General features: G+C 42.4%; 1 protein-coding gene across 1 annotated transcript in view; it reads right to left on the bottom strand.

The window, feature by feature from the left end:
• The window catches only part of sipa1l2 (signal induced proliferation associated 1 like 2), a 564,521-nt gene that overhangs the window by 292,563 nt on the left and 248,012 nt on the right, over positions 1–23,946 (bottom strand). The window contains 4 exon segments of the mRNA XM_045702242.1: positions 5,285–5,861; positions 7,219–7,376; positions 13,439–13,542; positions 16,171–16,345. Coding sequence (XP_045558198.1) covers positions 5,285–5,861; positions 7,219–7,376; positions 13,439–13,542; positions 16,171–16,345 — 1,014 coding nt within the window.

The following is a 23,946-nucleotide window of genomic DNA, read 5'->3' as shown; positions in this document are numbered from 1 at the left end:
CTGTACAGTTTAAACTGGGTTGGATCAGGGAAGGCATATATAGGATTTGGGTAGGCATATATTCCTGACCTTGCTTTGCTGAGTGCACCTGACCAGTCACTCCAGAGCTATAGATGGCACCTTCTGTCACTCTGACCCAGAACATCTGCTGATGTTTCAATCTGTCCCCAGGTAGCTAGGAAACCTGCCCTAGAGGGTCACATGGGGCAGCATGTAGCCTAGTGATTAGAGCATTGGACTCATAACCGAAAGGTTGCAAGATCGAATCCCTGAGCTGACAAGGTAAAAATCAGTCATTCTGCCCCTGAACAAGGCAGTTAACCCAATATTCCTAGGCCATCATTGAAAATAAGAATTTGTTCTTAACTGACTTGCCTAGTTAAATAAAGGTAATAAAATAAAAGAAATACAAAAATGGGCCTCACCCCCAGGTAGCTAGGTAACATAGGCAGGTAGCTGGGTAACATAGTCATCACCCCAGGTAGCTAGGTAACATAGGCATCACCCCAGGTAGCTAGGTAACATAATCAGGTAGCTGGGTAGCTAGGTAACCTAGTCATTACCTCAGGTAGTTAGGTAAACTGCCCTAGAGGGTGACATGGGCCTCACCCCAGGTAGCTAGGTAACCTTCCCTAGAGGGTGACATGGGCCTCACCCCAGGTAGCTAGGTAACCTTCCCTAGAGGGTGGCATGGGCCTCACCCCAGGTAGCTAGGTAACACAGTCATCACCCCAGGTAGCGAGGTAACATAGTCATCACCCCAGGTAGCTAGGTAACATAGTCATCACCCCAGGTAGCTAGGTAACCTTCCCTAGAGGGTGACATGGTCCTCATACATCATTTTTATTTAACCTTTATTTTGACTCATGTTGAGACCAAGGTCTGTTTTACTAATTACAAAGATACAAATGAAATACAACTACGAAATGCAAAACAGGAATACAAAACACCATCATAGAAAATAAACACATTCTTCATCAAAAAGGTCCTCAATCATCAGTCTGAATTGCCCTAGAGGCACCAAAAACCTCAGCAGTCTGAATTGCCCTAGAGGCCCCAAAAGCCTAAAATTGAAGGGAATTTGGGAGATTATTCCACAAGTGTAGAAAAACTAAAAGCTGATTTAACTTACTCTGTAGAGACCGAAGGAATTCCAGAGTTAGACATCTCTGAGACCGGGTATGGTGACTCGTACGTGTAAAGGTTAGTAATGATGTTAGGTACAGCAGGAGTTGTTGTAAAATAGCTTTATAACTGAAAAGAGAGCAATATATCGATGATGACGCTTTAATAATGTTTGTAATCATGAAAACACGTGCTAAGGGGGAAAAAACTCTATACACTTACATATCACAATATTTTTGGGGGATGATATTATATCAATACTTTGACTCCAAATATTTTTGCTAGGTAGGGTTAGCTGTCGCTAGTTGGCTGTACCTGAGCCAGAACTCCTATAGCGTGTTAAAATCAAATCAAATGTATTTATATAGCCCTTCTTACATCAGCTAATATCTCAAAGTGCTGTACAGAAACCCAGCCTAAAACCCCCAAACAGCAAGTAATGCAGGTGTAGAAGCACGGTGGCTAGGAAAAACTCCCCTAAAAAGGCCCAAATCTAGGAAGAAACCTAGAGAGGAACAAGGCTATGAGGGGTGGCCAGTCCTCTTCTGGTTATGCCTGGTGAAGCTTGTTCTCCATCTTGTTTTAAAATAGTCAGCCAACATGTTTTCATCACGTTCCTTTCCATGACTGATCAAAGCTTGTTTTACTGATGGTTCTCTTGTCAATCTGCAGCAGACATACAGTATAGTGAGCAATATGTTTGGAACATAAAATCGCAATAAAATCAAAGCAGTGTAAATCCATTTAAATTCAATCCCTTTTTGACCCCTTTTGATTTTAACGAAACCCACATATTTGCCTATTGTGGAAGTGTTCAGAAAGTTACTTTTTGCACCTGAATGTCAGAGCATTCAAGAGATTAAGTTCTCGAAGTTGACCTTCTTCGCATACCCCACAATATCATGACATATCCATGTCTTCATCACTGGAAAAGAAAAACAGCTGAGTTTGATATCATTTAAAAGCTTAAATAGCTTGTCTAACTATTTTACAATTTCTTGAAAAAAAATGTTTTTAATATATTTTTTTTTACCCCAGACGTCAATCTAAAAACAAGTAAACTCTGAAATGTGCATATGTTGTAGCTTAGACCCTATTTTACATAATATGAAGTGTTCGTGTTGTACCCACAATATGTTGAGACTCAACATGCTCTTGAATACAGGGTGGGTGTCATGTTTTGGTGATACAGTTGAAGTCGGAAGTTTACATACACTTAGGTTGGAGTCATTAAAACTCGTTTTTCAACCACTCCACACATTTCTTGTTAACAAACTATAGTTTTGCAAGTCGGTTAGGACATCTAATTTGATCATGACACAAGTAATTTTTCCAACAATTGTTTACAGACAGATTATTTCACTTATAATTCACTGTATCACAATTCCAGTGGGTCAGAAGTTTACATACACTAAGTTGACTGTGCCCTTAAACAGCTTGGAAAATTCCAGAAAATGATGTCATGGCTTTAGAAGCTTCTAATAGGCTAATTGACATAATTGGAGTCAATTGGAGGTGTACCTGTGGATGTATTTCAAGTCCTACCTTCAAACTCAGTGCCTCTTTGCTTGACATCATGGTAACATCAAACAAAATCAGCCAAAAATAAATATAGACCTCCTCAAGTCTGGTTCATCCTTGGGAGCAATTTCCAAATGCCTGAAGGTTCCACGTTCATCTGTTCAAACAATAGTACGCAAGTATAAACACCATGGGACCACGTAGCCGTCATACCACTCAGGAAGGAGAAGCGTTCTGTCTCCTAGAGATGAACGTACTTTGGTGCGAAAAGTGCAAATCAATCCCAGAACAACAGCAAAGGACCTTGTGAAGATGCTGGAGGAAACAGGTACAAAAGTATCTATATCCACAGTAAAACGAGTCCTATATTGACATAACCTGAAAGGCCGCTCAGCAAGGAAGAAGCCACTGCTCCAAAACCGCCATAAAAAAGCCAGACTACGATTTGCAACTGCACAAGGGAAAAAATATAATGCTTTTTGGATAAATGTCCTCTGGTCTGATGAAACAAAAATAGAACTGTTTGGCCATAATGACCATCGTTATGTTTGGAGGAAAAGGGCGGAGGCATGCAAACCGAAGAACACCATCCCAACTGTGAAGCACGGGGATGGCAGCATCATGCTGTGGGGTGCTTTGCTGCAGGAGGGACTGGTGCACTTCACAAAATAGATGGCATCATGAGCGAGGAACATTATGTGGATATATTGAAGCAACATCTCAAGACATCATTCAGGAAGTTAAAGCTTGGTCGCAAATGGGTCTTCCAAATGGACAATGACCCCAAGCATACTTCCAAAGTTGTGGCAAAATGGTTTAAGGACAACAAAGCCCTGACCTCAAATCCTATAGAAAATCTGTGGGCAGACTGTGAGAAGCTTGTGAAAGGCTACTCGAAATGTTTGACCCAAGTTAAACAATTTAAAGGCAATGCTACCAAATACTAATTGAGTGTATGTACACTTCTGACCCACTGGGAATGTGATGAAAGGAATAATTGCTGAAATAAATCATTCTCTGTACTATTATTCTGACATTTCACATTCTTAAAATAAAGTGGTGATCCTAACTGACCTAAGACAGGGAATTTTTACAAGGATTAAATGTCAGGAATTGTGAAAAACTGAGTTTAAATCTATTTGGCTAAGGTGTATGTCAACTTCTGACTTCAACTGTACATGAACTAAAATTGGAATCAAATTGGATTGGTACCAAACACTACCACAAAGATGGTTGGAGGTCCACCCACCAAAGAAGGTTGACATAAATGACAATATCTGTTGTTTTTGAATACGAAAAAAATCGGAGTTTACACATTTTTATTTAACTGACGTTAAATTTAAAAGACCATCAACATTGTTATATGAAAAAAATATTTTCTAGAAATTATGAAATAGTTTGACAACACTGTAAGCTTTTAAATGATGTCAATATCAAACATGTATCTTTTCCAGTGATGAATACATGGAGGTATTATGGTATGGTGGGGTATGCAGAACATTCAGGATGCAGAACAGGTCAACTTTGACCCCATTTATCTCTTAAATGTCTTGTCATTCAGGTCCAAAAAGTCACATGTATGGAAAGTTTTGTGACCCAGCAGACCTACTGATGTCACTGACTGACCCATAGGGGAGGTAGGCCAGCTGGGCTAGGCTAGCACAGGAGAGGAGAGACCAAGGCTGGCACAGGAGAGGAGAGACCAAGGCTGGCACAGGAGAGGAGAGACCAAGGCTGGCACAGGAGAGGAGAGACCAAGGCTGGCACAGGAAAGGAGAGACCAAGGCTGGCACAGGAGAGGAAAGACCAAGGCTGGCACAGGAGAGGAGAGACCAAGGATGGCACAGGAGAGGAGAGACCGGGCGAGCTGTACATGTAAGGCCTACATCTGGGATGTTGGGTTGGCATGAAACACACAAGCCTCAATAGACTGGTGTAAAGGTGTAAGTTAGTCATTTGGTTGACATAGCTACAAGCACAGGGATCACACTCAAAACACTAAAGGCCCTAGAGGAAAAAAACATTAAGTAAGGATAGAAAGAAGGATAAAAAGTGGAAAGAAGGAGAAAGAGAGGAAGGAAGGAGAAAGAGAGGAAGGAAGGAGAAAGAGAGGAAAGGATGAGAATGGAAATAAGGCGAAAGGAAGCCTAGTACAAGGTAAGGCTCTAACAGGAGGTTTTCAAACAGGATACACCTAGGGAGGACACACTGTTAACAACAGGTACTGGTTCCCTACAGTAAGAAGGTACAACCTAATCCTTCTTTAGAGTCATCTTCAACCCATTTATCAAGAGGCCAAGTGCTGAGAATACATCCAGCAGAATGACCAGACCTTTTCTTCTGATATGTTAAGGGTTGACTTCCTCTAAAGATGGGTGAAGTGGTGGGGGGCTGGCAGAGGATGGCTGTTGGTTTGACAAAGCCAATTGGAAATAGACCAGACCCTTGACAGTGAAATGATATTGGTCTTTGTTTATCTAATTAATTCCATATATCACTGAATTCTTTCTCCAAATCACCTTTGGTCAAATGTGAGATACTCCATTCATACTGAAACATGGAGACAGAAAAGATAAGTGAACAATAATCCTAACCTGACCTCTGACCCTAACCCCTGAACCTACCCCAGATGAATTACCTCTAGTCTCTGCACCATTTCTCGTATATCTTCTTCACAGCCATCCTGAGCAGACAACATCACACACTCTCCTCTCTCATAGAAGATCTTGATGCTAATAATCCCAGACGTCCATCCGATAACATCACGACAGGAACAGTTGAAGACCACGTTCTTAGACTGCTCCTCTATTAAAATGATGAACTCGTTGGACACGCCCAAGAGACAGTCCACGTCTGCTGATTGGCCAAAGTCCCGTGCGGTGACGGACCAGGTGATGGCGCCGACAGAGAATAGGTGAGCGTCTTTACGAGGTTTGGCCTTCTCTTTCTTCTTGGCTCCCAGTGTGATGAAACTGAACTTCACAGCCGAGTCTATGGTCGCCGTGGACACGAAGTTCTCGGCCAGGTCGCGAAGGTACTCCTGGCGCGTTCTGGTCGCCATGGCACGGAACTTCTCAGATTTGTGGGCGGCGTTCTCCCCATTGATAACTTTGGCCAACAGGAAGTCTCGGAACACAGCGGACTTCGGGAAGGTCACCGCCTTGGGGATTGGAGGGCCGAACAGAGGGACGTCTTTAGAACGAGAGACAGCAACGCTGTAGGGGGGAGTGAGAGAGAGGAAAGAGAGAGAGAAAAAGAGAGGACAGAGTTAATTCAACCTATCCTATTGATTTCCTGACATCACTGTGGAGTCATGATGGCTCCTAGTGATTTCCAGACATTACTGTAGAGTCGTGACGGCTCCTATTGATTTCCAGACATTACTGTGGAGTAGTGATATTTAAACACAACCTATCCGATTGATTTCCAGACATTACTGTGGAGTGGTAATATTTAAACACAACCTATCCTATTGATTTCCAGACATTACTGTGGAGTCATGATGGCTCCTAGTGATTTCCAGACATTACTGTGGAGTCATGATGGCTCATAGTGATTTCCAGACATTACTGTGGAGTCATGATGGCTCATAGTGATTTCCAGACATTACTGTGGAGTCATGATGGCTCATAGTGATTTCCAGACATTACTGTGGAGTCATGATGGCTCCTAGTGATTTCCAGACATTTCTGTTTAGTCGTGATGGCTCCTAGTGATTTCCAGACGTTACTGTGGAGTTGTGATGGCTCCTAGTGATTTCCAGACATTACTGTGGAGTCATGATGGCTCCTAGTGATTACCAGACATTTCTGTTTAGTCGTGATGGCTCCTAGTGATTTCCGGACATTACTGTGGAGTTGTGATGGCTCCTAGTGATTTCCAGACATTACTGTGGAGTTGTGATGGCTCCTAGTGATTTCCAGACATTACTGTTTAGTCATGATGGCTCCTAGTGATTTCCAGACTTTACTGTGGAGTCATGACATTAAAAACAATCAAAACAACCTCAGAGAAGCATTAGCAGACAGAGTGAATACTATTGTGGGACAGTCCCTAATGACACCGTATTCTCTACATAGGGTAGTGCACTACTTTTTCCAGAGCCCTGTGGTCTGTGGTCAAAAGTAGGGCACTAATTAGGGAACAGTGTGCCGTTTGGGACCCAAACTACAACTTCAGATTCAGTTCCGTCTAATTGTCAGAGAGTTATGTGTTGGATGAGCCATCAATGGTCTGACCGGTCTGGAGGGTGTTGCTACTAAGAATAGCTTAGTCGATGCCATAATCAATGTTTTACTTAGTTATTTTCCTTGTCCTGAAGTGTGGTGTTGGTGTAATTGCCATGTAAAATCGATGTTACCTACAGTATGTTAGATGTGCTTCCATCCCTCTGCTCCGCCTTCCTCCACCTCCCCTGCTGTTATCCATCCATCCTTGTGTGTGTGTGTGTGTGTGTGTGTGTGTGTGTGTGTGTGTGTGTGTGTGTGTGTGTGTGTGTGTGTGTGTGTGTGTGTGTGTGTGTGTGTGTGTGTGTGTGTGTGTGTGTGTGTGTGTGTGTGTGTGTGTATATACCTGTAGCAGACGTTCTCAGTACAGGGGTTGTGGACCTTGACGATGACAAAGACATGTTGGAAGTGTGAGCGGATGTTTTTAGGGGTGAAGGGCAGAGTCCCCGGTTCCTGAAACACAATGGTCACAATGTCGTTCCCTATGTGCCTCTTCCTCAGGAGCTGTGGGGAGAAAGAGAGAGAGGGGGAGAGGGGGGGCGAGAGAGAGAGGGAGGGAAAGGGTGTAATTCATGTAAACAAAACAATTATTTGGGTGTTATTTTAAAGTTAGGATTTATTAAGAGGTGAAATGGTAGAAACGGTCAGGGTTTATGACTTTGCCGGTTGCCCAGATAGTGACACCTAAAGGAAGATGACACAAGTCGGAGAAAGGTATCATGGGGATTTATTAATCACACGGGGAACTGGCAGTTAACCTGATAGAGTGGTTGCCATGGAGAGGTGCTGATAGTTGCCATGGAGAGGTGCTGAGGGGCAACAGACAGGGTAAACAAGGAAGATTAAGAGGTGAATTGGGGAGGGTGGAGGAAAAAAAGATGAGGAGGGGAAAAAAGAGACAAAGATGAGAGGAAAGAAAGAAGAGAGGAGGGGAAAGAAGAGGCAAAGATGAGAGGAAAGAAAGAAGAGAGGAGGGGAAAGAACAGAGGAGGGGAAGGAAGAGAGGAGGGGGGAAGAAGAGAGGAGGGGAAAGAAGAGAGGAGGGGAAAGAAGGAGAGGAGGGGAAAGAAGAGAGGAGGGGAACGAAGAGAGGAGGGGAAAGAAGAGAAAGATGAGAGGAAAGAAAGAAGAGAGGAGGGGAAAGAAGGGGAGGAGGGGAAAGAAGGGGAGGAGGGGAAAGAAAGAAGGAGAGGAGGGGAAAGAAGGGACAAAGATGAGAGGAAAGAAAGAAGAGAGGAGGGGAAAGAAGAGAGGAGGGGAAAGAAGAGAGGAGGGGAAAGAAGGGGAGGAGGGGAAAGAAGGGGAGGAGGGGAAATAAAGAAGGAGAGGAGGGGAAAGAAGAGAAAGATGAGAGGAAAGAAAGAAGAGAGGAGGGGAAAGAAGGGGAGGAGGGGAAAGAAGGGGAGGAGGGGAAAGAAAGAAGGAGAGGAGGGGAAAGAAGGGACAAAGATGAGAGGAAAGAAAGAAGAGAGGAGGGGAAAAAAGAGAGGAGGGGAAAGAAGAGAGGGGAAAGAAGAGAGGAGGGGAAAGAAGAGAGGAGGGGAAAGAAGGGGAGGAGGAGAAAGAATGGGAGGAGGGGAAATAAAGAAGGAGAGGAGGGGAAAGAAAGAAGGAGAGGAGGGGAAAGAAAGAAGGAGAGGAGGGGAAGGAAGAAGGAGAGGAGGGGAAGGAAGGAAGGATGGATGGGAAAGAAGGGAGGATGGGACAGAAAGAGAGGATGGGAAAGAAGGTTGGGTGCACTAGATTAGGTTTCGAATGAAAACCTATTGGATAGTAGTTCTCCAGGAACAGGGTTGGAGTGTAAACCTACAGGAGGGTAGCTCTCCAGGATCAGGGTTGGAGTGTAAACCTACAGGAGGGTAGTTCTCCAGGAACAGGGTTGGAGTGTAAACCTACAGGAGGGTAGTTCTCCAGGAACAGGGTTGGAGTGTAAACCTACAGGAGGGCAGCTCTCCAGGAACAGGGTTGGAGTGTAAACCTACAGGAGGGTAGTTCTCCAGGAACAGGGTTGGAGTGTAAACCTACAGGAGGGTAGTTCTCCAGGAACAGGGTTGGAGTGTAAAACTACAGGAGGGTAGCTCTCCAGGAACATGGTTGGAGTGTAAACCTATCAGCTAAAGAGGGGTAGGAACCCAATGTAAATCAGTGATGCCTCACAACACGTCAAACCAATCAAATGCCTTGCTTGGGCGGAGCGCCAAAGGTGCTCACCAGATTAGTACCGTAGGAGCAACAGTGAGGACTAAACATGTTAACAAAACAAGCACAGCTGACAAAACATTTAAGAATGTTGGCAGCACGTTGGTTTTCAAAACATTTAAGAACGTTGGCAGCACGTTGGTTTTCACTGCATTTCACTGTTATTTCCAAATGAGCTAAAGCTGCAGCAAGCTTTGCACAATTTTGGCATTCTCTCAACCAGCTTCATGAGGTAATCACCTGGAATGCATTCAATTAACAGGTGTGCCTTGTTAAAAGTTTGTGGAATTTCTATCCTTAATGAGTTTGAGCCAATCAGTTATGTTGTGACAAGGTAGGGGTGGTATACAGAAGATAGCCCTATTTGGTAAAAGACCAAGTCCATGTTATGGCAAGAACAGCTCAAATAAGCAAATAGAAACAACAGTCCATCATTACTTTAAGACATGAAGGTCAGTCAATATAGAACATTTCAAGATCTAGGAAAGTTTCTTCAAGTGCAGTTGCAAAAACCATCAAGTGCCATGATGAAACTGTCTCTCATGAGGACCGCCAGAGGAAAGGAAGACCCAGAGTTACCTCTGCTGCAGAGGATAAGTTCGTTAGAGTTACTAGCCTCAGATTGCAGCCGAAATAAATGCTTCACAGAGCTCAAGTAACAGATACATCTCAACATCAACTGTTCGGAGGAAACTTGAATCAAGGTCCAATTACTGCAAAGAAACCACTACTAAAGGACGCCAATAATAAGAAGAGACTTGCTTAGGCCAAGAAACATGAGCAACGAACATTAGACCGGTGGAAATCTGTCCTTTGGTCTGATGAGATTTTTGGTTCCAACCGCCGTGTCTTTGTGAGACGCAGAGTAGGTGAACTGGTTCCCACAGTGAAGCATGGAGGAGGAGGTGTGATTGTGTGGGGGTGTTTTGCTGGTGACACTGTCAGTGATTTATTTAGAAATTAAGGCGCACTTAACCAGCATGGCAACCACAGCACTCTGCAGCGATACGCCATCCCATCTGGTCTGCATTGGTGGGACTATCATTTGTTTTTCAACAGGACAATGACCCAACACACCTCCAGGCTGTGTAAGGGCTATTTGACCAAGAAGGATAGTGATTGTGTGCTGCATCAGATGACTTGGCCTCCACAATCACCCGACCTCAACCCAATTGAGATGGTTTGGGATGAGTTGGACCACAGATTGAAGGAAAAGCAACTAACAAGTGCTCAGCATATGTGGGAACTCCTCCAAGACTGTTGGAAAAGCATTCCAGGTGAAGCTGGTTGAGAGAATGCCAAGAGTGTGCACAATGTCATCAAGGCAAAAGGTGGCTACTTTGAAGAATCTTAAATCAAAAATGTATTTGTTTACCAATTTTTAGATTACTACATGATTCCATATGTGTTATTTCATAGTTTTGATGTCTTCACTATTATTCTACAATGTAGAAAATAGTAAAAATATAACGAAAAACCCTTGAATGGGTAGGTGTGTCCAAACTTTTGACTGGTACTGTAGCTCTGGGTAATGGTTTTTGTTATGTATAGCTCTGGGTTATGGTTATGTATAGCTCTGGGTTATGGTTATGTATAGCTCTGGGTTATGGTTATGTATAGCTCTGGGTTATGGTTATGTATAGCTCTGGGTTATGGTTATGTATAGCTCTGGGTTATGGTTATGTATAGCCGGTAACCGCTGCATCTAAATCTGTAAAAGTAACATCTTCACTCGTCTCTTGTTCTTCATCCTCAGAATCAGCCATTCGTGTGTTTTCCCCCGAGTCTTCTGCATCACAGCAAAGTAGAGGGATGGACCTAGTGGGCTGTCATACCGATAAAACTTTTTCTGTGTGCTGTCCACAAGTCAGCTGTGACTGAGACGTATTCCAAGCCATCAAAAGTTGTTTGCCGTTCTGTCTTCTTCTCTGAATAGGCTTTGTTCAAGGTAGCTAGCAAATGTCTTCCTGTCAGACACTGTCCCCTTCCTGTTACGTGTCATAGGGATTTTCTTTATAATCTTACAGAAAGATGGAGACTCCGCAGTTGAACTTGGTAACATCTCCTCCACAACATAGCCAGCTACAAGTTAATTTTGTTCTCTCGAGGTGACTGGTTTAGACAAACAGAAATCTGCTGTTTTGGAGAAGAAGCACCGTCGTCCAGCATCAACAGCGATTGGCTGGCGTGGGTCTTTCTCCACCAGTCTTGTGGAGCTGTGCTTGGCTTGAAGGTACTTCTTGATAATTGAAGTTGAGTTCTTCTCAGTTGACAGGTGTTTAGTCCCGAGGCTCAGTTTGCATTTTATTATTATGTTTTTCTCTTTTTCTTTTACCAATTCTAAATAATGTGAAAACTTCCACGATGTAAAGGCTGATGTCTCTGCCACTTTGCTAGCTAGCTAGCTTCCCACCACAACGTTCTTGAAGAAACAGGCAGAGCGTGAACTTAGGTCAATGGATTTTCGTTTTTGGGTGGCAAAAAAAAATCACATTAAAAAGTAATGATTTGCTTATTTGAAAAAGTAACTAATTGATTACTTAAATTGAAAAATGAATGCGTTAAGTTACTTGTTACCACAAAAAAGTAACCTGAATACACTAACGTTACCCCCAACACTGATTGTAAACACATCAGTAGGGACAGGTGTTAAAATAATTGTATATCTTGATGAAAATAATCAATAATCAATACGCCTTGACTAATGCCCAAGGTTTGTAAGACAATGGGTTAAATAATAATGCAAGGACTCAGCTTTCTGCAAAAGGTTTATGTAGCTTTATTCAGAGAACGTTCTGAGGTCAAGATAACCAAACAGTCATTATGTAGTTTCTTGCTTACTTACGCACATGCATTTACACACAAACTGTTGGTGAACTGCATCCCCCTTTGACTTCCCACACTGTTTATCACTATCCAGCTCAGCCTGTTCCTTTCCCTCAAGGTTAGGAACCCCTTGAAGTTTTTACTCCCTTTACCATCTGGCCCCTGCTCTCTACACTAAATACTCACACACATTTCTCGCCCTCTCTTTCTGGGACTAATTGGACTAATCGATCATTTCATTGATTATTCATTAACCATGCTACATGACTAATAATTCATAATTGTTTATTGATTAATTTACCTTTATTAGATAATTCTCTTATCAACAGGTCTGTGTGCTTATTTACAAACAGCTTTGACAGTGCTACTGACCGTAGTATGGCACTTGGCATTGGCAATCACACAACATTTTAGAAGAGAAATGTGTTATTTCACACATCAAATAGTGTTATTTGACATGTTAATTGTGACATGTAAAGGGCCTTCCACAGGCTCGATGTCTGTCTAATACCAAACCCCCGTGTCTGGGACCCAGAGGACACTGATTAACAAACAAATTATTTCTAGGGCACAGTTGTCATGGTAACACTCATAGTCATTACCGACACACTACGAGGCCCAAAGAGAGGATGGTCTGAAGATGAAATAAAATATCTGCTCTAAAGGAAGAATCTGGGAAAAAGAAGAGAAGAGCAACTCAGGACCAGTCTGCTCTTACTGACACACAGTATCTGGTATGTTAAAGGGGAGGGACCAGTCTGCTCCTACTGACACACAGTATCTGGTGTGTTAAAGGGAAGGTGCCAGTCTGCTCCTACTGACACACAGTATCTGGTATGTTAAAGGGGAGGGACCAGTCTGCTCCTACTGACACACAGTATCTGGTATGTTAAAGGGGAGGGACCAGGCTGCTCCTACTGACACAATATCTGGTATGTTAAAGGGGAGGTACTAGTCTGCTCCTACTGACACACAGTATGTGGTATGTTAAAGGGGAGGGACCAGTCTTCTCCTACTCACACACAGTATCTGGTATGTTAAAGGAGAGGGACCAGTCTGCTCCTACTGACACACAGTATCTGGTATGTTAAAGGGGAGGGACCAGTCTGCTCCTACTGACACACAGTATCTGGTATGTTAAAGGGGAGGGACCAGTCTTCTCCTACTGACACAGTATCTGGTATGTTAAAGGGGAGGTACCAGTCTGCTCCTACTGACACACAGTATCTGGTATGTTAAAGGGGAGGGACCAGTCTTCTCCTACTGACACAGTATCTGGTATGTTAAAGGGGAGGTACCAGTCTGCTCCTACTGACACACAGTATCTGGTATGTTAAAGGGGAGGGACCAGTCTTCTCCTACTCACACACAGTATCTGGTATGTTAAAGGGGAGGGACCAGTCTTCTCCTACTGACACAGTATCTGGTATGTTAAAGGGGAGGTACCAGTCTGCTCCTACTGACACACAGTATCTGGTATGTTAAAGGGGAGGTAGCTACAACCTGTTGTCTGTTGTTGGGGGTGTAGGTGGGGTACTGACCTGTTGTCTGTTGTTGGGGGTGTAGGGAAGCAGGGTTGACACATGGAACATCAGTTCGTAGTCCTTATAGGTGGTGTACAGGGAGTAGGTTCCTGTTGAGTCAGCTATAGGAGAAACAGACAAACAGTAACTCGGGTTAGACAGACAGGTTCGTAGTCCTTACAGGAGGTGTACAGGGAGTAGGTTACTGTTGAGTCAGCTATTGGAGACAGACAGACAGACAGACAGACAGACAGACAGACAGACAGACAGACAGACAGACAGACAGACAGACAGACAGACAGACAGACAGACAGACAGACAGACAGACAGACAGACAGACAGACAGACAGACAGACCGACCGACCATATCAGGTCCTGGTCTGAGCAAGGGTTGGTAATATGACAGGTAATATAGGGGCGTGTTCAGGGTCGTGGTACAGTAATAGGTAATATAGGGGCGTGCTCAGGGTCGTGTTACAGTAACAGGTAATATAGAGGAGTGTTCAGGGTTGTGTTACAGTAATAGGTAATATAGGGTCGTGTTCAGGGTCGTGTTACAGTAATAGGTAATATAGGGTCGTGTTCAGGGTCGTGTTACAGTAATAGGTAATATAAGGACGTGTTCAGGGTCGTGTTACAGTAATAGGTAATATAGGGGCGTGTTCAGGGTCGTGTTACACTAGGTAATAGAGGGGCGTGTTCAGGGTCGTGATACACTAGGTAATATAATGACGTGTTCAGGGTTGTGTTACAGTAATAGGTAATATAGGGGCGTGTTCAGGGTCGTGTTACAGTAATAGGTAATATAGGGGCGTGTTCAGGGTCGTGTTACAGTAATAGGTAATATAGGGACGTGTTCAGGGTCGTGTTACAGTAATAGGTCATATAGGGGCGTGTTCAGGGTCATGTTATAGTAATAGGTAATATAGGGACGTGTTCAGGGTCGTGTTGCAGTAATAGGTAATATAGGGGCGTGTTCAGGGTCGTGTTACAGTAATAGATAATATAGGGACGTGTTCACAAACCGTAATGGTAAACACACCCTAATGGTAAACAAACTGTAATGGTAAACAAACCGTAATGGCAAACACTTCTTAATGGTAAACAAACTGTAATGGTAAACAAACCATAATAGTAAACAAACCTTAATGGTAAACAAAACATAATGGTAAACAAACCATTATGGTAAACACACCTTAATGGTAAACAAACCGTAATGGTAAACAAACCGTAATGTAAACAAAACATAATGGTAAACAAACCATGATGGTAAACAAACCTTAATGGTAAAGAAATTGCAATGGTAAACAAACCTTAATGGTAAAGAAATTGCAATGGTAAACAAACTGTAATGGTAAACAAACTGTAATAGTAAACAAAACATAATGGTAAACGATCTGTAATGGTAAACAAACCTTCATGGTAGACAAACTGTAATGGTAAACAAACCGTAATGGTAAACAAACCTTAATGGTAAACAAACTGTAATGGTAAATAAACCGTAATAGTAAACAAACCTTAATGGTAAACAAACTGTAATGGTAAACAAACTGTAACAGTATACAAACTGTAATGGTAAACAAAATGTAATGGTAAACAAACCATGATGGTAAACACACCTTAATGGTAAATAAACTGTAATGGTAAACACCCCATGATGGCAAACAAACCGTAACGGTAAACAAACCGTAATGGTAAACAAAACATAATGGTAAACAAACCATGATGGTAAACAAACCTTAATGGTAAAGAAATTGCAATGGTAAACAAACTGTAATGGTAAACAAACTGTAATAGTAAACAAAACATAATGGTAAACGAACTGTAATGGTAAACAAACCTTCATGGTAGACAAACTGTAATGGTAAACAAACCGTAATGGTAAACAAACCTTAATGGTAAACAAACTGTAATGGTAAACAAACCGTAATAGTAAACAAACCGTAATGGTAAACAAACTGGAATGGTAAACAAACTGTAACAGTATACAAACTGTAATGGTAAACAAACTGTAATGGTAAACAAACCATGATGGTAAACACACCTTAATGGTAAATAAACTGTAATGGTAAACACCCCATGATGGCAAACAAACCGTAATGGTAAACAAACCGTAATGGTGAAGAAACCTTAATGATAAACAAACTGTAATGGTAAACAAACCGTAGTGGTAAATAAACTGTAATGGTGAAGAAATCGTAATGGTAAACAAACCGTAACAGTATACAAACTGTAATGGTAAACAAACTGTAATGGTAAACAAAACTGTAATGGTAAACAAAACTGTAATGGTAAACAAACCGTAATGGTAAACAAACTGTAATGGTAAACAAACTGTAATGGTAAACAAACCGTGATGGTAAACAAACTGTAATGGTAAACAAACAATGCTGGTGTTGCACAACAAGAGGCATACAGGACATTTATATTAAGGAGTCAAGATAAACAATGTCTTGCTATTATGCCTGTGAGTTCCAAATTGCATCCTGTTCCCTACTTAGTGCACGACTTTTGACCAGAGCCATATGGGGAATAGGGTGCCATTTGGGACGCAGCGATACATTATTTAAAGTACTACAGATGCTCACGGTAGGATTTGTGTGCGTTGGTGTGTGTGTGTGTGTGTGTGTGTGTGTGCGCACATTGGTGTGTGTGTGTGTGTGTGTGCGTTGGTGTGTGTGTGTGTGTGTGTGTGTGTGCGTTGGTGTGTGTTGGTGTGTGTGTGTTGGTGTGTGTGTGTTTAGTCTTACTCCTGTTGTCGAGCTGTGCTCTGTACTTGGTGAATCCCTTCAGTTTCACTCTCTGTCCCAATAGGTCGAGGAACTCATCGAGGGCGGGACCAGCTGATTGGTTGTTGTACATCTCTTCCTCTGTACTCTGGCCTGCCTTACAGTACAGCACCCCCACCTTGTGCTGGAAACTCAACTGGAACAAATAGACAACGTATTGACAAATATATATAGTACAGTGCTGTGAAAAAGTATTTGCCCCCTTTTCTGATTTTCTCTATTGCTGCATATTGTTGATACTGAATGTTATCAGGTGGATAATTAGTTTACCTATTTAAAAAGCAACAAAGTTTAAGTTTTGGAATGGCCAGATCAAAATCCCAATTGACATGTTGTGGCAAGACTTGAAATGAGCATTTGAATACCCACAAATGTTGCTGAGTTATGCATGGAAGAGTGGGCCAAAATCCCTACCCAGCGATGTGACAGACTGATCAACAACTACAGGAAGTGTTTGGTTGCAGTCATTGCAGCTAAAGGTGGCATGACCAGTTATTGAGTGAAAGGGATTACGTTTTCACACGGAGGAATTGGGTGTTGCATAACTTTGTGAATTAACCTGTTAGGGCTAGGGGGCAGTATTGACACGGCCGGATAAAAAATGTACCCGATTTAATCTGGTTACTACTCCTGCCCAGTAACTAGAATATGCATATAATTATTGGCTTTGGATAGAAAACACCCTAAAGTTTCTAAAACTGTTTGAATGGTGTCTGTGAGTATAACAGAACTCAAATGGCAGGCCAAAACCTGAGAAGATTCCATGCAGGAAGTGGCCTGTCTGACAAGTTGTGTTTCATCTGGGCTCTTTTTATTGAAGACTGAGGATCTTTGCTCTAACGTGACACTTCCTACGGCTCCCATAGGCTCTCAGAGCCCGGGAAAAAGCTGAACGATATTGAGGCAGCCTCTGGCTGAAACACATTATTGCTTTTGGCAAGTGGCCGATCAGAGTACTATGGGCTTAGGCGCATGCCCGAGTCGACCGAATGCTTTATTTTCTTTCGTCTGTTTACCTAAACGCAGATTCCCGGTCGGAATATTATCGCTTTTTTATGAGAAAAATGGCATAAAAATTGATTTTAAACAGCGGTTGACATGCTTCGAAATACGGTAATGGAATATTTAGATTTTTTTTTGTCACGAATTGCGCCATGCTCGTCACCCTTATTTACCCTTTCGGATAGTGTCTTGAACGCACGAACAAAACGCCACTGTTTGGATATAACTATGGATTATTTTGAACCAAACCAACATTTGTTATTGAAGTAGAAGTCCTGGGAGTGCATTCTGACAAAGACAGCAAAGGTAATAAAATTTTTCTTATAGTAAATCTGACTTTGGTGAGTGCTAAACTTGCTGGGTGTCTAAATAGCTAGCCCTGTGATGCCGGGCTATCTACGGAGAATATTGCAAAATGTGCTTTCACTGAAAAGCTATTTTAAAATCGGACATATCGAGTGCATAGAGGAGTTCTGTATCTATAATTCTTAAAATAATTGTTATGCTTTTTGTGAACGTTTATCGTGAGTAATTTAGTAAATTCACCGGCAGTGTTCGGTGGGAATGCTAGTCACAGGCTAATGTAAAAAGCTGGTTTTTGATATAAATATGAACTTGATTGAACAAAACATGCATGTATTGTATAACATAATGTCCTAGGGTTGTCATCTGATGAAGATCAAAGGTTAGTGCTGCATTTAGCTGTGGTTTGGGTTTATGTGACATTATATGCTAGCTTGAAAAATGGGTGTCTGAATATTTCTGGCTGGGTACTCTGCTGACATAATCTAATGTTTTGCTTTCGTTGTAAAGCCTTTTTGAAATCGGACAGTGTGGTTAGATTAACGAGAGTCTTGTCTTTAAAATGGTGTAAAATAGTCATATGTTTGAAAAATTGAAGTTTTTGCATTTGAGGTTTTGGAATAACGCGCCACGGGATTACACTGGCTGTTACGTAGGTGGGACGATTTGGTGCCACCTACCCTAGAGAGGTTAACCATTTTCATGTAGACTTGATTATGTGTTTTGGATCATTGTCTTGCGGCATGACCCAGCTGCACTTTAGCTACAGCTCAGAGACGGATGACCTGACGTTCTCCTGTAGAATCCACTGAGACAGAGCAGATTTCATGGTTCCTTCTATAAAGGCAAGTTGTCCAGGTCCTGAGGCAGCAAAGCATCCCCAAACCATCACTAGCACCACCATACTGGACCGTTGGTATGAGGTTCATACTGTGTAATGCAGTGTTTGGTTTTCACCAGATATAATGGGACCCATGTCATCCAAAAGTTGACTCCAGATTGACAAAAAGCACCTGGATAATCATCAAGACTCTTGGAAGAATGTTCTATGGACAGACGAGTCTAACGGATAACTTTATGGACGACACAGCTACTCCAACACCATCAGAGATACAGGACTAGTCTCAGGTAACACCTACAACACAGTATTATATCAGAGATACAGGACTAGTCTCAGGTAACACCTACAACACAGTATTATATCAGAGATACAGGACTAGTCTCAGGTAACACCTACAACACAGTATTATATAATCAGTGTCACAGGTGTTGAATGAACCAAACTGCAGACGGAATGTGGATACTCATCTTTTTAATAGATACGAGCAAAGCATCCACAGGAAAAACAATAACTACTAATGACATGCTAACAGGCTACGTACAAACAAAAGACTAGCAGTGTTAGCACAACCACCCACAAACCCAAGTGACAAACATACTCCTAAATATATGACTCCCAATCAGGAACAACGATCCCCAGCTGTTCCTGATCAGGAGTCACAAGACTAACACAGAAACAGACATACAGACTTCTGCCACGTCCTACACCACTACTCCCTCTGCTGGTCAGGATGTGACAGTACCCCCCCTAAAGGTGCAGACCCCGGAATGCACCTTAAAAGAAAACACAAAAATCCCCAATACCACAACAACAACAAAAAGAATACCCCCTAAACAAAAAAGGGAGGGAAGGGAGGGTGGCTGCCGTCAACGACGGCACTGTGCTACACCCTCCCTCCCCAACCCACCTATCCTGGAGGTGGCTCTGGTTCCGGCCTCCTGCCCTCCAGGTTGTAGGCAGACTCATTGTGGTCCGGGTCGTAGACAGACTCAAGTTGTGGCTCGTGGGCAGGTTCCCTCATTTCCATGCTGTAGGCAGACTCATTTACAACACAGTTAGTCAATTTCAGTTCCGGACTAGACACTGGTGCCGGATACTCTGGACTGCACACTGGTGCCGGATACTCTGGACTGCATACTGGTGCCGGATACTCTGGACTGCACACTGGTGCCGGGCTCTTGAGGCTGGGCCGACGCACTGGAAGCCTGGTGCTGGTAGAGGTGGTACCAGGCTGAAGACACGCACCCTAGGGCTAGTGTGAGGAGCGGGAACAGGCTGAATAGGACTAGGCCGACTAATGGGAAGCTTGGTCCGGGTTGCTGGTACTGGTCGTGCCATACTGGAGGTACTCACTTCCGGGATAGCACGAGAGGCGGGAACCGGAAAGACTGGGCCATGGAGGCGCACCGGTGGCCTTGACCGCACCGCCTGCACAACCCGTCCTGGCTGGATGGAACTAGCAGCCCTGTACAAGCGGGGTGCTGGTACAGGGCGAACTGGGCTGTGCAGGGGCCTGATGGTTGCCATGCGTAGAGCGGGAGTAGGGTAGCCTGGTCCTAGGAGGTGTACCGGCGACCAGATGCGCTGCGCAGGCATCCTCCTACCAGGCTGGATGCCCACTCTAGCACGGCATCTGCGAGGGGCTGGAATGGCGCGCACCGGACTGTGCGTCCGTATGGGCGAGATGTTTCGCTGAGGTGCGCACTATGGCGCCCTCCACCTGATACGCTCCTCCATATAATCACAGGTAGCTGGCTTATGGCTCTTCCTCGGCCTAGCCAAACTACCGTGTGCCCCCCCCCAAAAAAAATTATTGGGGGTGCCTCTCGGCTTCCTCGCCAGTCGTGTACCCTGGTAGCGTTCCCGGTCCTCACCAGCTTTTCTCCACGGGCCCTCTCCGGCCAGAATCTGGTCCCAAGTCCATTTCTCACGAGTGTCCATGTCGAAGTCTATTTCCTCAGAATAGTCCATATATTCAGCATCCTGCTCCTTTTTCCGCTGCTTGGTCTTGTTGTGGTGGGTGGTTCTGTCACAGGTGTTGCCGTGTTGAATGGACCAAAATGCAGACGGAATGTGGATACTCATCCTTTTAATAGATACGAGCAAAGCATCCACAGAATAAACAATAATGCCAGGCTACATACAAACAAAAGACTAGCAGTGTTAGCACAACCACCCACAAACCCAAGTGACAAACATACTCCTAAATATATGACTCCCAATCAGGAACAACGATCCCCAGCTGTTCCTGATCAGGAGTCACAAGACTAACACAGAAACAGACATACTAGACAACACATACAGACTTCTTCTGCCACGTCCTGACCAAAATACTACACCACTACTCCCTCTGCTGGTCAGGACGTGACAATCAGAGATACAGGACTAGTCTCAGGTAACACCTAAAACACAGTATTATATCATCAGAGATACAGGACTACTCTCAGGTAACACCTCCAACACAGTATTATGTCCTCAGAGATACATTAGGGGCACATTAAACGTTATTCACCTCCATAGCGTTGAATAAGGAAGAGAAGAAGAATAGTACATCAGATAATACAACATGGTCTCTCTACCATCCTCCTCTGATAAACATCTCATTTATCCTCCTCTGATAAACTTCTCATTTAAACAGATAATACAGCATGGTCTCTCTACCATCCTCCTCAGATAAACATCTCATTTATCCTCCACTGATAAACATCTCAATTAAACAGATAATACAACATGGTCTCTCTACCATCTTCCTCTGATAAACATCTAATTTAAACAGATAATACAGCATGGTCTCTCTACCATCCACCTCTGATAAACATCTCATTTATCCTCCTCTGATAAACATCTAATTTAAACAGATAATACAGCATGGTCTCTCTACCATCCTCCTCTGATAAACATCTCATCTATCCACCTCTGATAAATGTCTAATTTATCCTCCACTGATAAACATCTCATTTAAACAGATAACACAGCATGGTCTCTCTACCATCCTCCTCTGATAAACATCTCATTTATCCTCCTCTGATAAACATGTCATTTAAACAGATAATACAGCATGGTCTCTCTACCATCCTCCTCTGATAAACATCTCATTTATCCTCCTCTGATAAACATGTCATTTAAACAGATAATACAACATGGTCTCTCTACCATCCTCCTCTGATAAACATCTAATTTATTCTCCTCTGATAAACATCTAATTTAAACAGATAACACAGCATGGTCTCTCTACCATCCTCCTCTGATAAACATCTAATTTATCCACCTCTGATAAACATCTCATTTAAACAGATATCACAGCACGGTCTCTCTAACATCCACCTCTGATAAACATCTCATTTAAACAGATAATACAGCATGGTCTCTCTACCATCCTCCTCAGATAAACATCTCATTTAAACAGATAATACAGCATGGTCTCTCTACCATCCACCTCTGATAAACATCTAATTTAAACAGATAATACAACATGGTCTCTCTGCCATCCTCCTCTGATAAACATCTCATTTATCCTGTAATGATAAATATCTCATTTAAACAGATAATACAGCATGGTCTCTCTATCATCCTCCTCAGGTAACATCTAATTTAAACAGATAATACAGCATGGTCTCTCTACCATCTACCTCTGATAAACATCTCATTAATCCACCTCTCATAAACATCTCATTTAAACAGATAACACAGCATGGTCTCTCTACCATCCTCCTCTGATAAACATCTCATTTAAACAGATAACACAGCATGGTCTCTCTACCATCCTCCTCTGATAAACATCTCATTTATCCACCTCTGATAAACATTTAATTTATCCTCCTCTGATAAACATCTCATTTAAACAGATAACACAGCATGGTTTCTCTGCCATCCTCCTCTGATAAATATCTCATTTAAACAGATAACACAGCATGGTCTCTCTACCATCCTCCTCTGATAAACATCTAATTGAAACAGATAATACAGCATGGTCTCTCTACCATCCTCCTCTGATAAACATCTCATTTATCCTCCTCTGATAAACATCTAATTTAAACAGATAATACAACATGGTCTCTCTAACATCCTCCTCTGATAAACATCTCATTTATTCTCCTCTGATAAACATCTCATTTAAACAGATAACACAGCATGGTCTCTCTACCATACTCCTCTGATAAACATCTCATTTATCCACCTCTGATAAACATCTCATTTAAACAGATAATACAGCATGGTCTCTCTACCATCCTCCTCTGATAAACATCTAATTTAAACAGATAATACAGCATGGTCTCTCTACCATCCTCCTCTGATAAACATCTCATTTATCCTCCTCTGATAAACATCTCATTTAAACAGATAATACAGCATGGTCTCTCTATCATCCTCCTCAGATAACATCTCATTTAAACAGATAATACAGCATGGTCTCTCTACCATCTACCTCTGATAAACATCTCATTTATCCACCTCTCATAAACATCTAATTTAAACAGATAACACAGCATGGTCTCTCTACCATCCACCTCTGATAAACATCTAATTTAAACAGATAATACAACATGGTCTCTCTACCATCCTCCTCTGATAAACATCTCATTTATCCTGTAATGATAAATATCTCATTTAAACAGATAATACAGCATGGTCTCTCTATCATCCTCCTCAGGTAACATCTCATTTAAACAGATAATACAGCATGGTCTCTCTACCATCCTCCTCTGATAAACATCTCATTTATCCACCTCTGATAAACATTTAATTTATCCTCCTCTGATAAACATCTCATTTAAACAGATAACACAGCATGGTTTCTCTGCCATCCTCCTCTGATAAATATCTCATTTAAACAGATAACACAGCATGGTCTCTCTACCATCCTCCTCTGATAAACATCTAATTGAAACAGATAATACAGCATGGTCTCTCTACCATCCTCCTCTGATAAACTTCTCATTTATCCTCCTCTGATAAACATCTAATTTAAACAGATAATACAACATGGTCTCTCTACCATCCTCCTCTGATAAACATCTCATTTATTCTCCTCTGATAAACATCTCATTTAAACAGATAACACAGCATGGTCTCTCTACCATCCTCCTCTGATAAACATCTCATTTATCCACCTCTGATAAACATCTCATTTAAACAGATAATACAGCATGGTCTCTCTACCATCCTCCTCTGATAAACATCTCATTTATCCTCCTCTGATAAACATCTCATTTAAACAGATAATACAGCATGGTCTCTCTATCATCCTCCTCAGATAACATCTCATTTAAACAGATAATACAGCATGGTCTCTCTACCATCTACCTCTGATAAACATCTCATTTATCCACCTCTCATAAACATCTAATTTAAACAGATAACACAGCATGGTCTCTCTACCATCCTCCTCTGATAAACATCTCATTTATCCACCTCTGATAAACATCTAATTTATCCTCCCCTGATAAACATCTCATTTAAACAGATAACACAGCATGGTTTCTCTGCCATCCTCCTCTGATAAATATCTCATTTAAACAGATAATACAGCATGGTCTCTCTACCATCCTCCTCTGATAAACATCTCATTTATCCTCCTCTGATAAACATCT

The sequence above is a fragment of the Salmo salar genome, chromosome ssa19 (genome assembly GCF_905237065.1).
Source record: "Salmo salar chromosome ssa19, Ssal_v3.1, whole genome shotgun sequence".
In the NCBI taxonomy this organism is placed as follows: domain Eukaryota; kingdom Metazoa; phylum Chordata; class Actinopteri; order Salmoniformes; family Salmonidae; genus Salmo; species Salmo salar.
This window is presented reverse-complemented; position numbering and strand designations above follow the sequence as displayed.